General features: G+C 47.1%; 2 protein-coding genes across 2 annotated transcripts in view; one reads left to right on the forward strand and one right to left on the reverse strand.

The window, feature by feature from the left end:
- The window catches only part of lta4h (leukotriene A4 hydrolase), an 11,006-nt gene extending 2,107 nt beyond the window's left edge, over positions 1 to 8,899 (reverse strand). The window contains exons 1-16 of the mRNA XM_079735253.1: positions 8,690 to 8,899; positions 8,025 to 8,155; positions 7,682 to 7,802; positions 7,013 to 7,081; positions 6,426 to 6,530; positions 5,900 to 5,952; positions 5,005 to 5,077; positions 4,753 to 4,893; positions 4,381 to 4,404; positions 4,108 to 4,178; positions 2,689 to 2,800; positions 2,020 to 2,164; positions 1,363 to 1,466; positions 1,164 to 1,234; positions 627 to 681; positions 433 to 528 (exon numbers count right to left, since the gene is read on the reverse strand). Coding sequence (XP_079591379.1) covers positions 433 to 528; positions 627 to 681; positions 1,164 to 1,234; positions 1,363 to 1,466; positions 2,020 to 2,164; positions 2,689 to 2,800; positions 4,108 to 4,178; positions 4,381 to 4,404; positions 4,753 to 4,893; positions 5,005 to 5,077; positions 5,900 to 5,952; positions 6,426 to 6,530; positions 7,013 to 7,081; positions 7,682 to 7,802; positions 8,025 to 8,155; positions 8,690 to 8,845 — 1,527 coding nt within the window. The 5' untranslated portion in view covers positions 8,846 to 8,899. The remainder of the gene's footprint in view (positions 1 to 432; positions 529 to 626; positions 682 to 1,163; positions 1,235 to 1,362; positions 1,467 to 2,019; positions 2,165 to 2,688; positions 2,801 to 4,107; positions 4,179 to 4,380; positions 4,405 to 4,752; positions 4,894 to 5,004; positions 5,078 to 5,899; positions 5,953 to 6,425; positions 6,531 to 7,012; positions 7,082 to 7,681; positions 7,803 to 8,024; positions 8,156 to 8,689) is intronic.
- Positions 8,900 to 9,182: 283 nt separating this feature from the next.
- Positions 9,183 to 18,501, forward strand: dennd6b (DENN/MADD domain containing 6B). The gene is made up of 19 exons (XM_079734093.1): positions 9,183 to 9,399; positions 9,961 to 9,999; positions 10,132 to 10,174; positions 10,279 to 10,388; positions 10,891 to 10,971; positions 11,242 to 11,347; positions 11,461 to 11,540; positions 11,626 to 11,688; positions 12,073 to 12,128; positions 12,391 to 12,513; positions 12,898 to 12,993; positions 13,327 to 13,487; positions 13,641 to 13,705; positions 14,246 to 14,335; positions 14,775 to 14,828; positions 15,698 to 15,807; positions 16,297 to 16,399; positions 17,017 to 17,091; positions 17,746 to 18,501. The coding sequence occupies exons 1-19, from the start codon at positions 9,247 to 9,249 to the stop codon at positions 17,872 to 17,874; spliced, it is 1,737 nt and encodes a 578-aa protein (XP_079590219.1). The 5' UTR covers positions 9,183 to 9,246; the 3' UTR covers positions 17,875 to 18,501.
- Positions 18,502 to 18,587: the final 86 nt, after the last annotated feature.

The following is an 18,587-nucleotide window of genomic DNA, read 5'->3' on the forward strand; positions in this document are numbered from 1 at the left end:
AGATTGAGTCAGTGAGTTTGAGAGCGAAGGAGTGAGTTTGAGAGTGATTGAGTCAGTGAGTTTGAGAGCGAAGGAGTGAGTTTGAGAGTGAGATTGAGTCAGTGAGTTTGAGAGTGATTGAGTCAGTGAGTTTGACAGCGAAGGAGTGAGTTTGAGAGCGAGTGAATGAGTGAGTTAACGACTGAGTGAATGAGTGAGTGAGTTTGAGAGTGAGATTGAGTCAGTGAGTTTGAGATTGATTGAGTGAGTTTGAGAGTGAATTGGTTGGTGCGTTTGAGAGTGAGATATTCAGAGATTGAGAGTGAGTGAGTGAGTGGGTTATAGTGAGTTAGAGCGAGTGAATTTGAGATTGAGCGAATTTGAGAGTGACTGAGTGAGTTTCGGAGTGAGCGAGAGACAGACAGTCTTTCTGCCTGTGTCCGTGAGTCTCACCTCCTGCAGGAGGAGGGACAGGAACTCGATGACCTGGTGGGAGGAGAGGGTCTTCAGGTCCGCCGCGGTGAAACCCCCCAGGTCTCCCTCACCGGCCTAGGAGAAGGAGGAGGGAGGAGGAGTCAGGTCAAAGGTCAAACCCGGTCGCTCTGGTGTGTGTGATGGCGGTGATGGCCGTAAAGTGGGGAGGTTACCGTGGTCCATTTAGTGCACAGTGCGATGCAGGAGTCCGCCATTGTGGTGTCGTACCTGGGGGGAGACATTCTAATCAACTCAACATCCATGGAGAAGATGTCGTACTGACCGTGGATCTGATTTTAGACCCATATCTAAAGGCTGATGACTTTAGAATCATAACTCAAGGCTTTAGACTCATATCTAAAGACTGAGGACTTTAAAATCATATCTAAAGACTAATGAGCTTAGACTCGTATCGAAAGACTGCATTCGCTACATATTTGTTGCCATGTACCTGTAGTCAGGGATCTGTAAGCGAACACAAATTTGGCCAGCAATTATTAACAATAATAAGGACTGAGCGAAACCCTGCGTTTGGCCAGTGTAGAATTGAGAGCTTCGTCCATTCAACAAGAATGATTTTCCTTTGGAGTGTAACGATATTTATCGGTCACGTTCCGGAAAAAACAGAGAAGTACTCCCGAAGAAGCGTTCGATGTCAACGTACTCGGACTCCGGACGAGCGTACTGATCGTAACCATGGCAACACTCACTGCGGTTTGACGGGCGGCATGCCCGGTGTGTGCATCCAGGTGTTCCAGTCCACCTTGTTAAGGACGTCCACCTGAAGACAGACCCCAGGGGGCGACGTCAGGACATGATATATAATATATTATATATATAACGAGTCTGACACATCGGCTGACTTAGCCTAAAGAGGCCCCGGGGGGGAAGGGAAAGGTCAAAGGTCACCTTGTCCTGGAAGTAGGTGAACAGGTAGGCCTTCCACTCCGCTGTGGTGGCGCTGGTGTAGGCGAACATCTGGATGTAGGACTTGACGAAGCCCATGAACACCACTGGACCGGGGAAGGAACACAACAGATTATTAATCGTGGCAGTCCTTTATTTTCTACTCGGATGGAAGGAAAAGAATCAAGCACTTTTCCTAATGACCGAAGTCAACAATTTGTAAACACTGTAAAAAACTGTTGTAAACACACTGAAAAACAAACTTTATTAAAAAGAAAAATTAAATCCAATGCGTTTCGGATACAGTTTGTGTGTCTGTCTGTTTATGTTTGCCGTGTATATGTGCGTCTATGAATGTGTGGCCGTGTGTGAGAGAGAATGGTTTGTGTGTGTGTGTGTGTGTATATATGTGTGTCTGTGTGTGTATGTGTATGTGTATGTATGTGTGTGTGTGTGTTTGTTTGCGCGCGCACGTGCATGCATGTGTGTGTGCGCGTACGTGCACGCATGCATGCACGTACGTACACACGTGCATGCATGCATGCATGCGTGTGTGTGAGATATTAAAAAAGACTGTGTGTGTGTGTGTGAGCGAGGGCCATAGAGTGTGCGGGTGCATGATAGACAGACGGAGGCCGGAGGTGCGCGTGTCCCCCTCACCGGGGCCCCCCAGTAACTCCTCGAGGTGGTAGAGCAGGGCGAACCCCTTCTCGTAGGGCACGGAGGAGAAGGCGTCATCTGGGTTCACGTCCCGCAGGCTGGGGACCAGGTTAGTCAGGGGGTTGTTTTCTCCGAACGTCTTCACCTACACACACACACACACACACACACACACACACACACACACACACACACACACACACACACACACACACACACACACACACACACACACACACACACACACACACACACACGCACACACACGCACGTCTTGTAAATGGACTGCATCTATGTCGCGCTTTTCTAACCAGTGGCCACTCGAAGCGCTTTACAACACTGCCTCACATTCACCCGTTCACGCACACATTCACACACCGACGGCGGTGTCGGCCACGCCAGGCGACAGCCAGCTCGTCAGGAGCGTTCAGGGTTAGAGAGGTGTATTGTCCAGGGACACCTCGACACTCCCCGGAGGAGCCGGGGATCGAACGCCCAGCGGATAGAGTGCATTCCATTTACCTGGCTGTCCTCCGAGAACAGACTGTGGTTTATGGGAACTGGGAGGGTGGATTTGTGTGCGTGCTTGTGTGTATGCGTGCTGTTGTGTGTGTGTGTGTATATGTGTGTGTGTGTGTGTGCGTGTGCGTGTGTGTGTGTGCTGCTCACAGATTCTTGCAGATCTTTCCAGCCTCCTATGGCCTTGAACTGTCTGAACTGCTCGCTCTCCATAGATCTGCCGATCATGCGCTCCAGGTAGACGGTGTGGCCCTCGTTCAGCCTGGGGGGGGGGAGACAGAGAGAGAGAGAGACAGAGTAAGAGAGACAGATAGACAGACAGAGTAAGATAGACAGAGAGACAGAGTAAGAGAGACAGACAGAGTGACAGAGACAGAGTAAGAGAGACAGAAACAGAGAGACAGAGACAGAAACAGAGAGACAGAGAGACAGACAGACAGAGTAAGAGAGACACAGAGTAAGAGAGACAGAAACAGAGAGACAGAGAAAACGAATGTGTTGCGGAGTTGAACTGGTTTGACATAACCAACCATCTAGCCCGACCTCCAGACCACAATCACCCTCCCAACTATAACACGATGGTTGCTACATGATGGTAATCAGAAACAGGAGTACATTGCGAGCGACACCATTAGAGAGTACGTTTTCTCTCCTATTGTTCGGGATTTCGCTATCAAAGAACTGTCCTGTTTGTCCGTCTGTCTGTAAGAGAGAATGGTGAAACAGGCAGACACAGCGAGATGTCTTCTTGGGCCTCTGTTCACACTGATCCCAGGATTGAGGACAAGGCCGGGAGAGAGCCATGTGTGAGATATGCCCCAGTACAGCTTCATACTTAACAATGTATCTTGCACATAGTCAATACAGCAACGAGTTATGTTCTTGCATAGCTGTGGAGCAATATATTCGAGGGAATGTCAGGGTAGAAATGTATTTCTGGACAAATTTGCTGTACTTCCTCCCTCGCTTAATTTCACTAGTGTAGGGGAATTTTCTTTCATATGAAAACAATCATACACAAACACGCGTGTTGATATTCGTTTTGCATAAAAGACGGCAGGAAAACCAATAAGCCTACATGAGGAAAACCACAGAAATAAACTCACTCACTCTCAACTCATACACACATCACACTTGAAGAGTTGCATCTACACCAAATGATGTCATCATCTTTAAGGGTTATAGTGACGCGTGTATCAGACAGCTGATGCAATGAACGGTGGGAACAGTCCAGCCCAACCAGAAGTTAGGGGTGTGCAATTAATCAAATTGTAATCGTGATTTCGATTCTTGGGTCAAACGATCTCCAAAATAATATAATCGAGTTGTAACGATTTTTTTTTTAACAGCTGGACACATATTTGTACATTGTTTTGGATTTAGACATTATGTGTTTTTTTTAAGGGGAAATTTCAAAGTTCTCCTTTACAAAGTGTTTTTTTTTGGAGAGAAATGCTGAATGAATGCATCATGTCTTCAACTCAAAAATAATCGTTTGAATAATCGTGATTTCAATATTGACCAAAATAATCGTGATTATGATTTTTTTCAATATTCGAGCAGCCCTACCAGAAGTGCTCCCAGGTCTTGTTAGTCACCAGGTTACCGGTCCAGCTGTGGGAGATCTCGTGGGCGATGACCTAGGGACGGGCAGACGGACACAGGATCACTGTGATACATGCGGTACGCTTTTTGCATACAGTGTTGTTTTCAGCCTCATTGTGGCTCTTTAATGCAAAACGCACACACTGTCATGCAAAGTCAGAATCAAAACAAATACGTTGGGATCAGGTGTGTTGTGTGTTTGTGTGTCAAAGGATAACATAGAGGGTGTTGTCTTACGTTGGATAAGGATCGGTCTCCGGCCTGCAACACAAAATGGAAAACAAAATTTTACATACAAATATCAAGATATCAAGAGTGCAAATCCTAAAAAGATGGCAGGTGCCATTTGAAAATATAACAACTTTATTTTAAATAGTAATTTTGATGATTTATTGTGAAGTGATAAACACCTCACAAAAGCATACAATTACTTGTGAAATATTCAATATGTTTTAATTCACTGTCTAAAATCAAACCTGAAACTTTAACCATATATACGTGTTTGTGTTTGATACATAATATAAATCGGTATGTGTCTAATACAATATAAATGTGTGCGTGTCTAATACAATACAAATGTGTGTGTGTGTGTGTGTGTGCGCCTCCTACGAGCAGGGTGGGCGTGGCGAAGGTGAGGCAGGGGTTCTCCATGCCCCCGTAGGGGAAGGAGGGGGGCAGCACCAGGATGTCGTACTGGCCCCACACGTACGGCCCCGCCAGGGACTCGGCTGTCTTCAGCATGTTCTCCGTCTGCGGCGGGGCGAGGCATACACAGGAAGCGTCACTCCCTCGCACGTCCGGTGGTTAAAAGGAGCAGGGATCAGGGCAGAGCGGGGTGGACTATAAGGGGATGAATATCACCTCGGAGAACTCGAACGCCGCCTTGTCCACGTACTCCTTCTCGGACCAGACAAGGGACCGGGGCCCGATCTCTCTGGCGGGGGGGGGGGGGGGAACGAAAGATATCACATGTAAATATAAACATATATAATGTCATGTTAATACAGAAGATAGAAATAAAGAAGAGACTATTGTTGAGTCTTAGCCTACACAAGCCCAAAGCACATGGCCGTGTAGGTGAAAGACGCAACATTTTGTTGTTTAGAATCTGAAAATAGACATGGTCCTTTCCGGAGGGTGAGGAAAAAATGAGGCTGCGCTAGGTATGCGCTCTGGGTGCTTTGCTCCTTTGAAACAAGACGATCCTATTGGTTATATTCAAAAGTATGAAAATATATACAGAAAAAAAGGAAATCCTTGCTCTTCTTCCTACGGGTTTTAAGCTTACGCTAAAATCAGGCTTTTCCCTGACAAGACTTTGCACCCTGGGAGATCGAGCCTTCTGCCCCGCACATCTGGAACTCCCTCCCTGAACATCTGCAGAAACCCCAGTCTGTGGACACTTTTAAAAAAGGGCTAAAAACCTTTTTGTTCAAGCAAGCGTTCTTAAGTTGTCCTTCGATTTTTTTTCAAAATTCAATCTGCACTCCAACTCCCCTTTTAGCTGTTTTTATTAACGTATTTCATCACTGGACTTTAACGCGTTATTGCCCCTAGTGTTTTGTTATTATGCTTTTTTCGGTTCTTCTAGCACTTTGAGATTATTTTATGAAAAGTGCTTTACAAATAAAATGTATCATTATCAAGTGTTCACGACAACCCGCTGCTACACCGGGTAAGTCCAGTTGAACGCGGTCAGCGCACACGGGGGCCGTGGCCTGTTGTGGGTCGGTTCAGGGAGTGGAGAACGCGGTACCTGCTCTCCAGCGCTCCCACCACGATGGCGATCAGGTAGGACGGCATCGGAACCTGCAGGGCATGGGCGAGGAAGAGTCAAAGGTCGGCAGATACACACACACACACACACACACACACACACACACAAGTAAAAACGGTTTTGTGCTTCCTCTATTGGAGACACGCAAGCCTCGTAGTTCCTCAGGCCAGCAAAATGGTTGCCGAGCAACACAGGCTAACGTACGCCGAGATTGGCGACGAGTTAATACAATAAATGATTTGTGACACGATAACAGGGTGTGTGTGTGTGCCTGTGCGTTCATGCATTTGTGTGTGTGTGTGTGTGTGTGTGTGTGTGTGTGTGTGTGTGTGTGTGTGTGTGTGTGTGTGTGTGTGTGTGTGTGTGTGTGTGTGTGTGTGTGTGTGTGTGTGTGTGTGTGAACATTATCAGGGGGGGAAGCAAGTAATTGTGGAGGTGACCTATGAAACGAAAACGTCTTTGAGCCAATCAGAAGCGAGGAAGGGAGAGATGTGGGCGGGCTCACCGGCTGTCTGAAGCGGTAGATGAGCCGACTGCTGTCCTTCGGGTCGGGCTCCTGTCCGTCACGCATGGCGCTCATCACGGCCACCAGCTCCTTTGGCACGGACACCTAGAGGGCAGCGCATGTACACACACACACACACACACACACACACACACACACACACACACACACACACACACACACACACACACACACACACACACACACACACACACACACACACACACACACACACACACACCTTAAGTACAGCCAGGACGATGCAGGGCTAGGCTGTATAACATGGTCATCTTGATTAATTATTATGTAACGTACATTGAAAAGATCCAATTATATTATTGTAATAATATAATAATGATTTACATAATACTATTGGATCGAATATATGATTCAGTCACTTGTTTTTATGTATAGACCCAGCACTAACAAACATATCTGTTTTTCTGTGTGGTGAAAAATGTGTGGTCTGTCTGTCTGTCTGCGAGTGTTTGTTTGTTTGTGTTTGTGTTTGTGTTTGTGTGTGTGTGTGTGTGTGTGTGTGTGTGTGTGTGTGTGTGTGTGTGTGTGTGTGTGTGTGTGTGATTCACCTGAGCATAGTAGGAGTGCTTCACAGAGGGGGTGTCTTGACACGGGATCATTGTCCTGCAGTGGATGGCCTGCAAACGGGTCATAGTGCGGTCAATATCCTCATATCTTCATTATTAATCGACCCGCAACATTGACCCGCAATAGTGAAGCTCTTTTTACGTGCAGCTTATCAGTGCATGGTCTGGTATAATAAGAGATATCAAATTAATTATTAAACTAAATATTAAGTATTAAAATGGAAGCCTGGAAGCAGTTATCATCAGTAGAGGGGAAATTAAAATGTCAGTAAAACAACAACCCAAACCCTACTATGGGGGGGATTTGAAGAGACTCAGACGGGTGTTCTGGAACTGAATTTCTTTATGATGGTGTTTCAATCGTTATTTAATCCTACACCCTTTGATCCTGTTATGACTAACCCATAGAGGGGAAGTGTGTGCGTTTTACTGACTGAGGGGGAGAAAACACTCCAGCATGTGTGCAATGTGTATGAGTCTGAGTGTGTGTGTGCGTATATATGTGTCAATGTGTCGGAAAACGTTGCAGAGACACGCAGAAAATAAAAGGTGGTAAACCAGTGCATCATCCACTTCCTGCATCTGCGAGTGAACCACATTGCACAGGAGCAGTTTATAATGGATTCCCTTGTGCGTTCGTCCAAAGACTACCTGGCACTGACTGAAGAGGTACGGCTGATTCTTCCCCGCTGTCTGGTCAGGTGTGAGCCACTGCAACGCGGTCGCCTTGGGAGCCGTCTCATAGGCCACCTCCACAATCACTTGCTGCCCCCTGATAATGTCCAAATACGCACACACACACACACACACACACACACCCACACAGGCACGCGCAGGTACACAGATCTTATCTATGACTGCATTTTTGGGAACGTGGAAGACACATAGAGACAAGTTGTATGGCAGTGGATAAGATTAAACTATGAAAAAAAAACAAAAGAAAAAACAGTTATGTTGATGGTTGAACGTGAGATTACAGGAAGGGGCATGTCACCTGGAGAGCTCAAACGGCAGGGTGATCTCCAAGGGGGTGCCGAGGAAGCTGTGCTCCGGCCCCATGTTGAACTTGGCACTTTGTCCATTTGCTGTCGCCGAGAAGATCTTGAGGTCTCGGGTGTCCAAAGTCTTTCAGATAACATGAAGGAAGGGAATAAATGAGGGGGAAGGGGAACTTCAACACGAAAACACGAACACAACTTAGTTTCGGTAATCACCGTGAGGTTGGCACAGGATGTACAAACTCCAACGGGAAGTTCTACAGTGAACAAATCGTCGGGTTTTATTGATGTTTCTGCTTTTTGACCCCAGATATCAAATGGTGGCTTTGTGCCGCTGAACTGTCAAACCAAGCGCACAACTTTCTTTACGCTTCATCAGCATTACTGTACCGGTCAAAGTTTAAGGAAACATAAATTGTTGTATGCTGTAAACTTAAATTCCTCCCAAGGAATACTTTTAAACATGACAATATAAAAAACAAACAAAAAAAACCGCAACAATTATCTTTTCGATTCAAACAGAGTGCATATTTTCGTCCCCCGCAATCAAATGCTTTTATTTGATTGTACAGCGTATTACGCATCTCTTACGGCTCTGGGAGCGTGTAATAATCCCACCATTGCCAGTAGTACCAGTAGTGTAAGCATAGCGTTACTGTACCACAGACGAGCAGCGATCCTCCAGAATCTCCACGGTGAGCGCCACCTTCCCCTTCAGAACCCGTCTCTCGAAGTCCACATGGTAGCTGAGGTTCAGATGCTTGGTGGTGCACTTGGAGGACGACGCAAAGGAGCAGGGGTCTTCAACCGAAGCCATCGTCAATCCAGTGAGAGGGAGCGGAAAGCAAGGCTCAGGCTCAAATGCCAGGGTTTTAAACTACAACCGAGGGACCGCACATTTTGATGATGACGAGTTGCGGTGCATTGAGGGATATGTAGTCGCCTCGAGCGCCACCCCGAGATTTCTGCTTTTGACCAAATTGACCACTTTGCCGTTTTATTTTTAAATATTGTTTAACAGATTTTTACTTAAATGACAATAAAGACTAGAACGAGAATACAATTAATAGGTATTAAGCAAGCACCGTTTGTTGACATAGTTCGGGTACATATCGACAGGGGGCGCCAGAGGGCGTCGTTGGTATCAGCTGGAAACACCTGACACACACACACATGTTGTGAACACGGTGCAATGAAGACTCTGACCTCTGGTTCGTGATGGATCCGTCCCACGGACCCGCATCTCATCACAATGAGACGGGGAACGCAGTGGAAAGAACGGATTCCCGCTCAACGTGGGCCCAGTTTCTGTCCTGGTTGGAATGCGTGTGCGTCGTTACTTTCGACCTCGAGCTCGGACAAGCCATAGAGGTACAGAGGTTAGCTTGTAGCATCCTCCACCGGCAATAGAGGTGCAGAGGTTAGCGTGTAGCATCCTCCAGTGGCGTTAGGTTTGCAGAGGTTAGCGTGTAGCATCCTGCACTGGGCAAAGAGGTGCAGCGGTTAGCTTGTAGCATCCTCCAGTGGCAATAGAGGTGCAGTAGCTAACTGGTAGCATATTACAATGTCCTTAAATACACAGTAGTTAACTAGTAGCATCCTTCACTGGCCATAGTGGTACACTAGCTATCTGGAAGCATCCTCCACTGGCCGTATCGTTAAAGTAGTCGTGTCCTAGCATCCTCCACTACCCATAGAGAAACAGTGGTTAGCTTTTCGCATAGCTAGGTTGTAGCATCCTCCACTGACCGGTGCTGATGATGGCAAGGATGCTGATGATTCAAGAAAAAAGTGTTTTTCATAGAATACCGTTATCTTGTTGAACACTCCCTTGGATTAAGTGTCATCATGTACTTGAAAAGCTATACAGTCCAAACCTATTTTGTTATAGTTTACATGAATGAAGTCTTTTGTTTGTCTTTGGTTCCCCAGTTGGTGTATCCCCACGATGCTAAACTCACGGAGAAGGAGGTAAATCTTAGTTTTACCTCGATTCATCAACATTGATTATGTTTTGTCCGAAACCCTCATTGTTTTGAATGCTATTAAGGTATTGAAAAGCACACAGACCTAAGTGTTGTATCGTATCCACATTGTTTACAGAAAACCAGCATCTGTTACTTATCCTTCCCCGACTCTTACTCAGGTAAATAGATATTTACTCCCATGGCAGACACAGAGACATGTCGTACACAACAGCAGATGACACAGACAGTTAATCTGACCGCGTGCGTATATATCTTTTCCCAGGATGCCTTGGAGATACACAGTTCAGCTTCAGGTTTCGCCAGTCCATCGGACGCAACAGCCCCGACTTTGGGGAAGATGCGTACGACCGGGACGCCCCCGTCACGCTTCAGGTGAGGCCATATTGGTTTGTGCACGGTTACATTTACTTATACTTTGGATACTAATCCAAAGCATCCTACAATAAGTACATTTGTCGGAAGAAAGAGAAACAACAATATATCGCTGTCGGTACAGTAAGGATGCTCATAGAACCAAGTGCCAAGCACTAACCATCACTAGGTTAACCCATTCTCCATATACAACAAAGATAGCTAGGATAAGATGCTACACAATGCTAAGTACTATTTATTTAAGTGCCAGGACGTACAACATACAAGAACCAGAACCAGTTCCAGAACATACAACTTAAACCCTTGACCTGTCTAGTGCGTTCAACTGATTTCACTGGACTGGTAAACACCTAATCCCAGTATAATTATATAAATTATAACATTTCTTAACTTAGTCATGGTTGACGTTAAAATGGCATCCGTTGAAAAGAAGGAATTCCTTTTGACTGAAAATGTTTGTCCATCTTTTGTTTTTGTGTCTGTCTGTCTCTGCCCATTCCAGCGTGACCTGGGCCATTTCTATGGTTACGTGTACTTCAGACAAGTGAAGGACGTCTCCGTCAAACGAGGGTACTTTCAGAAGGTGAGACGGCCCCCTGGGTTCTCTCCCTCACAGCACTAAACCACACCCATCACCTGTGTATTCCTCAGCATCCATCTCCATGCCTTAATATAACCATATTCTCTGTCTGTCTGTCTCTCTCTCTCTCTGTCTCTATCCTCTCTGTCTGTGTCTCTATCTCTCTCTCTCTCTTTCTGTCTCTATCCTCTCTGTCTGTGTCTCTCTCTCTCTCTCTCTCTCTGTCTCTCTCTCTCTCTCCCTCTCTCTCTGTCTCTCTGTCTCGCGCACTAGTCTCTGGTCCTGGTGTCCAGGCTGCCCTACGTCCACCTCTTCCACACCCTGCTGCGGATCATCGCCCCAGAGTACTTTGAGAAGCTGGAGCCCTGTCTGGAGGCCGGTGAGTGAGAGGGCCGCCGGTCAACAGCATTCCACTGGCAACAACTCTCAATACAGTCATGGTTCTGATGTGGTCTGTGTGGTAAAACGGACCCTATTCTGTCTGCCGCACAGTGTGCAACGAAATAGACCAATGGCCTTCGCCGGTGCCAGGCTTGACTCTTAACCTCCCCGTGATGGGCACGGTTTTACAGGTAGGCACGATACCTCAAAGCAAGCATTGGTGTCCCCTTTGATATGTCATGTGTTCAGTCAGTAAATCGTCCCCTGGTTCTGCAGGTTCGGATCCCATCCAAGAGCGACAAGCCAGGAGGGAGCCCGACCAAACACGCCCCGAAAGAGGTACGAGCCTGTGTTGTTCTTTTGGACCTGATGGTGTTTGACTATAGATATTTATACTGCCTGGATATCACCTGAGCTGTGCTGTTCAGTGGAACGTATGCGTCAATGCCGCCGCCATCTTGCCGCGGGGTGAACCAACCCGCTTGAAGATTGCTTAAAAAGAAGGCGATTTAGAGTGAGGAAGGACCTCTGTCCCATCGACGGTCGTTCATTCAGTCAGGTGGGTGGTTGCCCCGTGGCAAGATGGCGGTTTTGTTGATGCATGCTTAGAAGCTGAATGCAATGTCTAGTCAGTAGATATATCTGTGGCATTTGACAGCAAGTCGCAGTAAACTGCAGCATAACGTAGTGACCGTAAACAAGCCGTTTTCCTTTTTGTCTCAGCTTCTTCTCCCGGTGCCAACTCTGCTGCCCACCATTCATGAGTTGGATCTGTTCAAGTGAGTGAGGAAAACGATTCATGGTTTAACCAGCAGTGTTTGGATGAAACGGCTTCGATCTAGAAATATTTCATAAAAGATAAATGATCGCTTATCCTTTGTATGGCCATATATTCTGCTTCAATTAACAATCGTTTAATCTCAAAAACATGAAGTCGATACACGGGGCTTTAGATCAGATCTCGCTATGATATGGTTCTTTCAGACTGTCCTACTGTGATAGGTCATAGGTCAGAATATAATCAAGTGACCTCTCTCTCAGGTGTTTCCAGTCAGCCCTGATCCACCTGCAGGTTCTCTGGGAGCTCACGTTGCTAGGGGAACCCCTGGTCGTCATGGCGCCGTCTCCAACGATGTCGTCCGAAATCGTGCTGGCCCTCGTAAGGTAACTGAATTCACCGTATAATAGAATCCATCATATACTTCTATGATATATACTCTCCTGTGCCTGACTTTTCCCCTTTTGAAGGGGACACATTATACCAACAGGTGTGAGTGTGATTAGCCATTACAAGCTGTTTTGAAAATCTACCTCTTCTGACATCACAAGTGGGCATGTCCACCTAGTCTGCCAGCCTAGCCAGTGGGACTGTAGCAAACGTTGCTCGTCTGTCCGTCATGCATCCAGGTGGACACGCCCCCTTGTGATGTCAGAAGAGGCTGATTTTCCGAACGGCTTTGTAACGGCTAGCCCCACTCACACACTGCGGTATGACGCGTCACCTTTAAGGTTTTGAGAAGCGCTCTGAACCAGCCTCTTCCCCTGTAGCTCAATCGCGCCGCTGAAGTACTGCAGTGACTACAGGCCCTACTTCACCATCCACGACAGCGAGTTCAGGGAGTACACCACCAGGACCCAGGCACCGTGAGTAGGGCGGCCCCTCTGGGGGACCCCCCTGGAGTTGGTCTCAGTGTGGTTCTTTTACCACTAATATTTGCCTTGTTAAAGCGAAATGGGTAGTGCAATGTACTTATGTATTCTCTCTCTGTCTGTCTGTCTGTCTGTCTTTCTCACTGTCGTTCTCGGTCTGTGTCGGTTTTTCTCTCCCTCTGTGTGAGTCTCTTTGTGTGCCTCTCTCTTTCCCTCTATTTCTGTGTGCGTTTGTGTCTGTCTCCCTTCTTCTCTGTGTGTCTCCCTTTCCCTCTCGTGGTGTGTCTCTCGTCCATCCCTCTGTGTCTGTCTGTCCGCCTGCCTCAGTCCCAATGTCATCCTTGGCGTCACCAATCCGTTCTTCATCAAGACCTTCCAGAGCTGGCCCCACATTGTGCGTCTGGGAGACCCCAGGATGGCGGGCGACCTGCCCAAGCAGGTCAAGGTGAAGAAGCTGGCCAAACTCAAAACCCTGGACACAAAGCCAGGTAGGGTCTGGGCAAAACTTTTACTAATATACAAATGTGCTTATCCTAGATGCTTATCCCACAACACGAATCCTTACAGTGGAAGCGGTTAAGGTCTTTAAACCTTAAAGACATCCAGGCGAATAATGTCCTCTGCAATGTGACCCTCTGTAGGCATCTACACAGCATACAAAACCTTTCTGCAGAAGGACAAGATCCTCATCAAGAGACTACTTAAGGTAGACGACGGTTCATCCCTCTGGCCACGCCACGCCCACTCAACACTCTGCCCACTCTGCCTCCTGACCCCGCCTCCTGACCCCGCCTCCTGACTCCGCCTCCTGACCCTGCCTCCTGACCCCGCCTCCTGACCCCGCCTCCAGACCCAGCCTCCAGACCCTGCCTCCAGACCCCGCCTCCTGACCCTGCCTCCAGACCCTGCCTCCAGACCCTGCCTCCTGACCCCGCCTCCTGACCCCGCCTCCTGACCCCGCCTCCTGACCCCGCCTCCTGACTCTACCCCTTGACTCTGCCCCTGACCCCGCCTCCTGACCCCGCCTCCTGACCCTTCCTCCTGACTCTACCCCTTGACTCTGCCCCTGACTCCGCCTCCTGACTCCGCCTCCTGACTCCACCTCCTCACCCTGCCTTCTGACTCCGACTCAACCTACTGACTCCGCCTCCTGATTACGACTCCACCTCCTGAACCCACCTACTGACTCCGCCTCCTGACCCTGACCCCACCTCCCTGACTCCGCCTCTATCCGTTGCGTCCACAGGGCATCCAGAGGAAGAGGCCGTCGGAAGTGCAGAGCGCCATCTTGAGGAGACACCTGTTGGAGCTCACGCAGAGCTTCATCATCCCCTTGGTAAGACCCCCCTCCTCCCTCCTCTTCCTCACCATGTCCCCCGGCCCTGGGAGACGGGGGGGGGGGTCTGACCGGCTGTGTTCTGCCTTTATTGATCTTTTACGTATCCATTTTATTTTATTACTTCTTTCTATTGTATGTTTGCTTTAGCTTTCCGCTAAATCTTAAACACATTGAACTTTATTTTTAACTTTTCCTGTTTTGTTCTTCTACTTATCTATTTTCTTTTATTACTTAATTTCATTGTATGTTTGCCTTAGCTTTCTGCTAAATCTTAAAACACATTGAACTCTCTTTTTAACTTTTCCTTTTACTTATCTATTTTACTTTATTATCTCATGTCATTGTATGACTTATGTTTCAATGTGAAGCACCTGGAGTCTGCCTCGTGTACTAAAAGCGCTTTATAAATAAAGTTGCCTTGCCTTCTGTCTCCCAGGAGCGGTACATGGCCAGCCTGATGCCCCTGCAGCGTTCCGTCACCCCCTGGAAGGTGGGTCGCTTGAGGGGCCGGGGTCGTCACACTCTGCTGTGTAGATAAGGGGGCAGCATGTGGCTCAGGAGGTAGAGCGGGTTGGCTGGTAGCCGGAAGGTTGCTGGTTCGATCCCCGGCTCCTACTAGCGTCTAGGTTTCCCCCTGAGTAAGACACCTCTAAACCTCCGTCGGTGTGTGAATGTGTGCATGAATGGGTGAAGGTTGGGCAGTATCGTAAAGCGCTTTGAGTGGCCACTGGTTAGAAAAGCGCTGTATAAATGCAGTCCATTTACCATAAGAACCAAACTCCACCATGACATTACATCCCTCCAATACCACTCCTTATCAATCAATCAATCAATCAATCAATCCAGACCCAAGTTAAAATACAAGTCCCATTGGAATAAGTCCAATGAAAAACGTAATATATTATAAACATGAGACGATGAATCTTCAAAAACAAGAAACACACAAGCTAAAAACACTTGCAACCATTATAAGTTATGTCAACAATGAGCACTTAGCCGCAGCTTTTGTCACCGTAGACCATGAAACACTTTTAAAGAGACTAAGGGACTGGGTCGGCTTATCCGGCACTGCCTTAGGTTGGTTTTCGTCATACTTATCAAACCGGATGTGCCGTGTCTCCATTAGGAACCACACCTCATCAATATCCAATATTAGGTATGGAGTACCTCAAGGGTCAATACTTGGACCTATTCTTTTCTCAATTTATATGCTTCCACTAGGCGAGGTCATCGGGAGACATGGCATTTCTTTTCATTTTTATGCTGATGATTCTGACGATTTTATGCTGATGCTTGTATTAAATGTCCCCATGATCTCTCCCTTACACGTTCTCTTCCGTCGGGTGTCCCCTGTCTCAGACTCCGCCCCAGATCCGCCCCTTCAGCCAAGAGGAGTTCATGGCCACCCTGGAACACGCCGGCCCCCACCTGACCTCAATGCTCAAAGGGGATTGGATGGGACTCTACAGGTGTGTTTGACTCCCCTCTCCTCTAATAATAATAATAATAATACATTCGACTTATATAGCGCTTTTCGAAATACTCAGACGTTTTACAGAGTGAACACAAAATGAAATAATTTAATAAGAATGTATAATAGTAAGAAGATAAGAAAAAGGAGGAAGGGGAGAGAAGGGGAAGGAAGTTATGTTGTGAAAGCGATCTTAAAAAGGTGTGAGTTTAAATGAAGGGAGAGTGTTAGCCTGTTGCATGTGGGGGAGGAGGGGGGGGGGGGGGGGGGGGCGGGGGGGGGGGGGGGGGGGGGCAACTGAGAAGGCCCCGTCACCCCAGGTCCAAAGCTCGGTCCTGGGGGTTCTGAGTGTGGTTGTGTCCGTACACCGGAGGCAACGGGTAGTAGTGTGGTGGAGGAGGAGGTCGGAGAGGTAGGGCAGGGCCAGGTTATTTATGACCAAAGGTGATGAACTGTGTCTGATGGCCCTCCGCCGTCTCCCCCATAGACGGTTCTTCCGGTCCCCCAACTTCGACGGCTGGTACCGCCTGCGCCGCCGGGAGATGACCCAGAAGCTGGAGAGCCTGCACCTGGAGGCGGTGTGTGACGCGGTGAGCTAGTGGTGGATCTGAGTGACACTCTCTGGGTGACTCTGGCTGTCTTCCCGACAGGGTTTCGGATCTCGGATCACGGTCTCCTCCCGTCACGAATTGGGTCCATGCCCCTTTGAACATCACGGTTATGGGTTATTCTTAAACTTGCAGGGGAGGCGAACCAGTTGGACTCAACCACACGTACACTACTTAGCATCGTGTAGCATCTTATCCTAGCTATCTTTGTTGTATACGGGGAATGGGTTAACCTAGCGGTTGTTAGTGCTTGGCACTCGGTTCTATGAAAATCCTTACTGAACCGACAGCGATGTATTTTTGTTTCTTTCTTCTGACAAATGTACTCGCTTTGGATAAAGCATCTGCTAAACGCACTAAATGTAAATGTACACAGTAGTGAGACGGTGCTTGATACACTTGGGTTGTTAGTCAGAAAATGCCTTGGGATCGAACAATCCCGGTAACTTGGGAGCTAGTATTGATTTGTATCCCGATTTAGTTTGAAAACTATAAAATTTGAAGTAGAGATTCACCTCTAACATGGTCATTGCATTGAGAGGGTAATGTTTGATAATCCACCTTGCTCTTCTGTCACGGGACCACCCCCCCCTCCTCAGGATCTGGTGGGCTGGACCAAGGACAAGTCTGAGGTGGAAGTGGTGGACCTGGTCCTCAAACTGAGCGAGAAGCTGGTACGTAAAACGGGAGTCACCTTCTCATAGTGCAAAAGAAAACTACAACCATAACGGACCTAGCCAATCTCCTATGGTTATGGCTAGAGTCCGACCGGTACTGGATTTTAAGGCCCGATGCTGTAGTCAATGACCGATATCGATATATCGGCCGATATTCTAAATATTGTATATCATTCGTTATTCTGAATATATCGGCCGATATACTTAATATATCGGCCGATATTCTGAATATTGTATGTCATTCGTTATTCTGAATATATCGGCCGATATTCTGAATATTGTATATCATTAGTTATTCTGAATATATCGGCCGATATACTGAATATCGTATATCATTCGTTATTCTGAATATATCGGCCGATATTCTAAATATTGTATATCATTAGTTATTCTGATTATATCGGCCGATATACTGAATATCGTATATCATTCGTTATTCTGAATATATCGGCCGATATTCTAAATATTGTATATCATTCGTTATTCTGAATATATCGGCCGATATTCTGAATATTGTATATCATTCGTTATTCTGAATATATCGGCCGATATTCAATGTATATATTGTGGTATCCTGGGGGTTGGAGGTCCATCTTAAAGGCCTTGACGTTTGGCGGTTGCCCCCCCCCCCCCCCCCCCCCCCCCCAACAGACCAAGGCTCACCGGCAACAGCTGTCGGTGAGGGAGGGGGCCGTGGACCAATTGGAGGGCTGCGTTCAGATCATCGCGGCCGCGTTGCCAGAGGACCTGCAGAACGTCCTGCACAGACACAGGCCGTGACGCCCCGCCCCCACTCCAACACCTCCCCTGTTGCCCTTCAGCCCACGGCAGCTCCGTTTATATTCTAGATCCGAGATCCGAGCGAAGCCAGTATTTTTCAGTAATATTCCAAGTAGTTACGGTAAGGTTTTGCGCCCTTTCCGAATTTCTTGGGTGTGTGTGTGTGTGGGTGGCAGCTTTGCTAAACTTCTTCCGTAGTGTTTGTGTAACTGAGCTCTGATCGGTTTGTCTCGAACAGAGACGGTCCAAACCTCTCCCTGCTTTTTAACAACTCAACCCCCAACCTTTGCTACTTTAATTTATACCGGGTGGAAACACTTTTTAAATCAGTGTTTCGCTTACCTCACAACTTTTTGATTTCAGCATTGTATGTTGCAAGACTGCACTTTTATTTTGAATTTAAATATTAGTTGGATATTTTCAAAACTATCCGGCAGTAAATAACTCTATACCAGCAGGCCTAAACCTCAATTCTCTGCTCATTCAGTCTTGACTTACACTATGAATGTAAAAACAGGCAAACTTTGCCTTTCATTTACCACTTTAACTTATACCTAATGTTAGACTATAAAAAAGGATGTTTATTTAATGTACTTATGTTGAAAGCCCGACACTATTGTAATATTTTCATAATCAAGACGTGAACATTCATAGTAAAATGTTTTCAAAAAATTTGAATACTTTGTCTTGTGTTACAGTACACTTTCCATTTC

This window comes from Pollachius pollachius (genome assembly GCF_949987615.1).
Source record: "Pollachius pollachius genome assembly, chromosome: 4".
Classification (NCBI taxonomy): Eukaryota; Metazoa; Chordata; class Actinopteri; order Gadiformes; family Gadidae; genus Pollachius; species Pollachius pollachius.

Coding starts and splice junctions, on each gene's coding strand:
- dennd6b (XM_079734093.1), top strand. CDS start 9,247: ATGGATCCGTCCCACGGACCCGCATCTCATCACAATGAGACGGGGAAC. Junction 10,000..10,131: donor CTAAACTCACGGAGAAGGAG/GTAAATCTTAGT, acceptor CATTGTTTACAG/AAAACCAGCATCTGTTACTT. Junction 11,541..11,625: donor TGATGGGCACGGTTTTACAG/GTAGGCACGATA, acceptor CTGGTTCTGCAG/GTTCGGATCCCATCCAAGAG.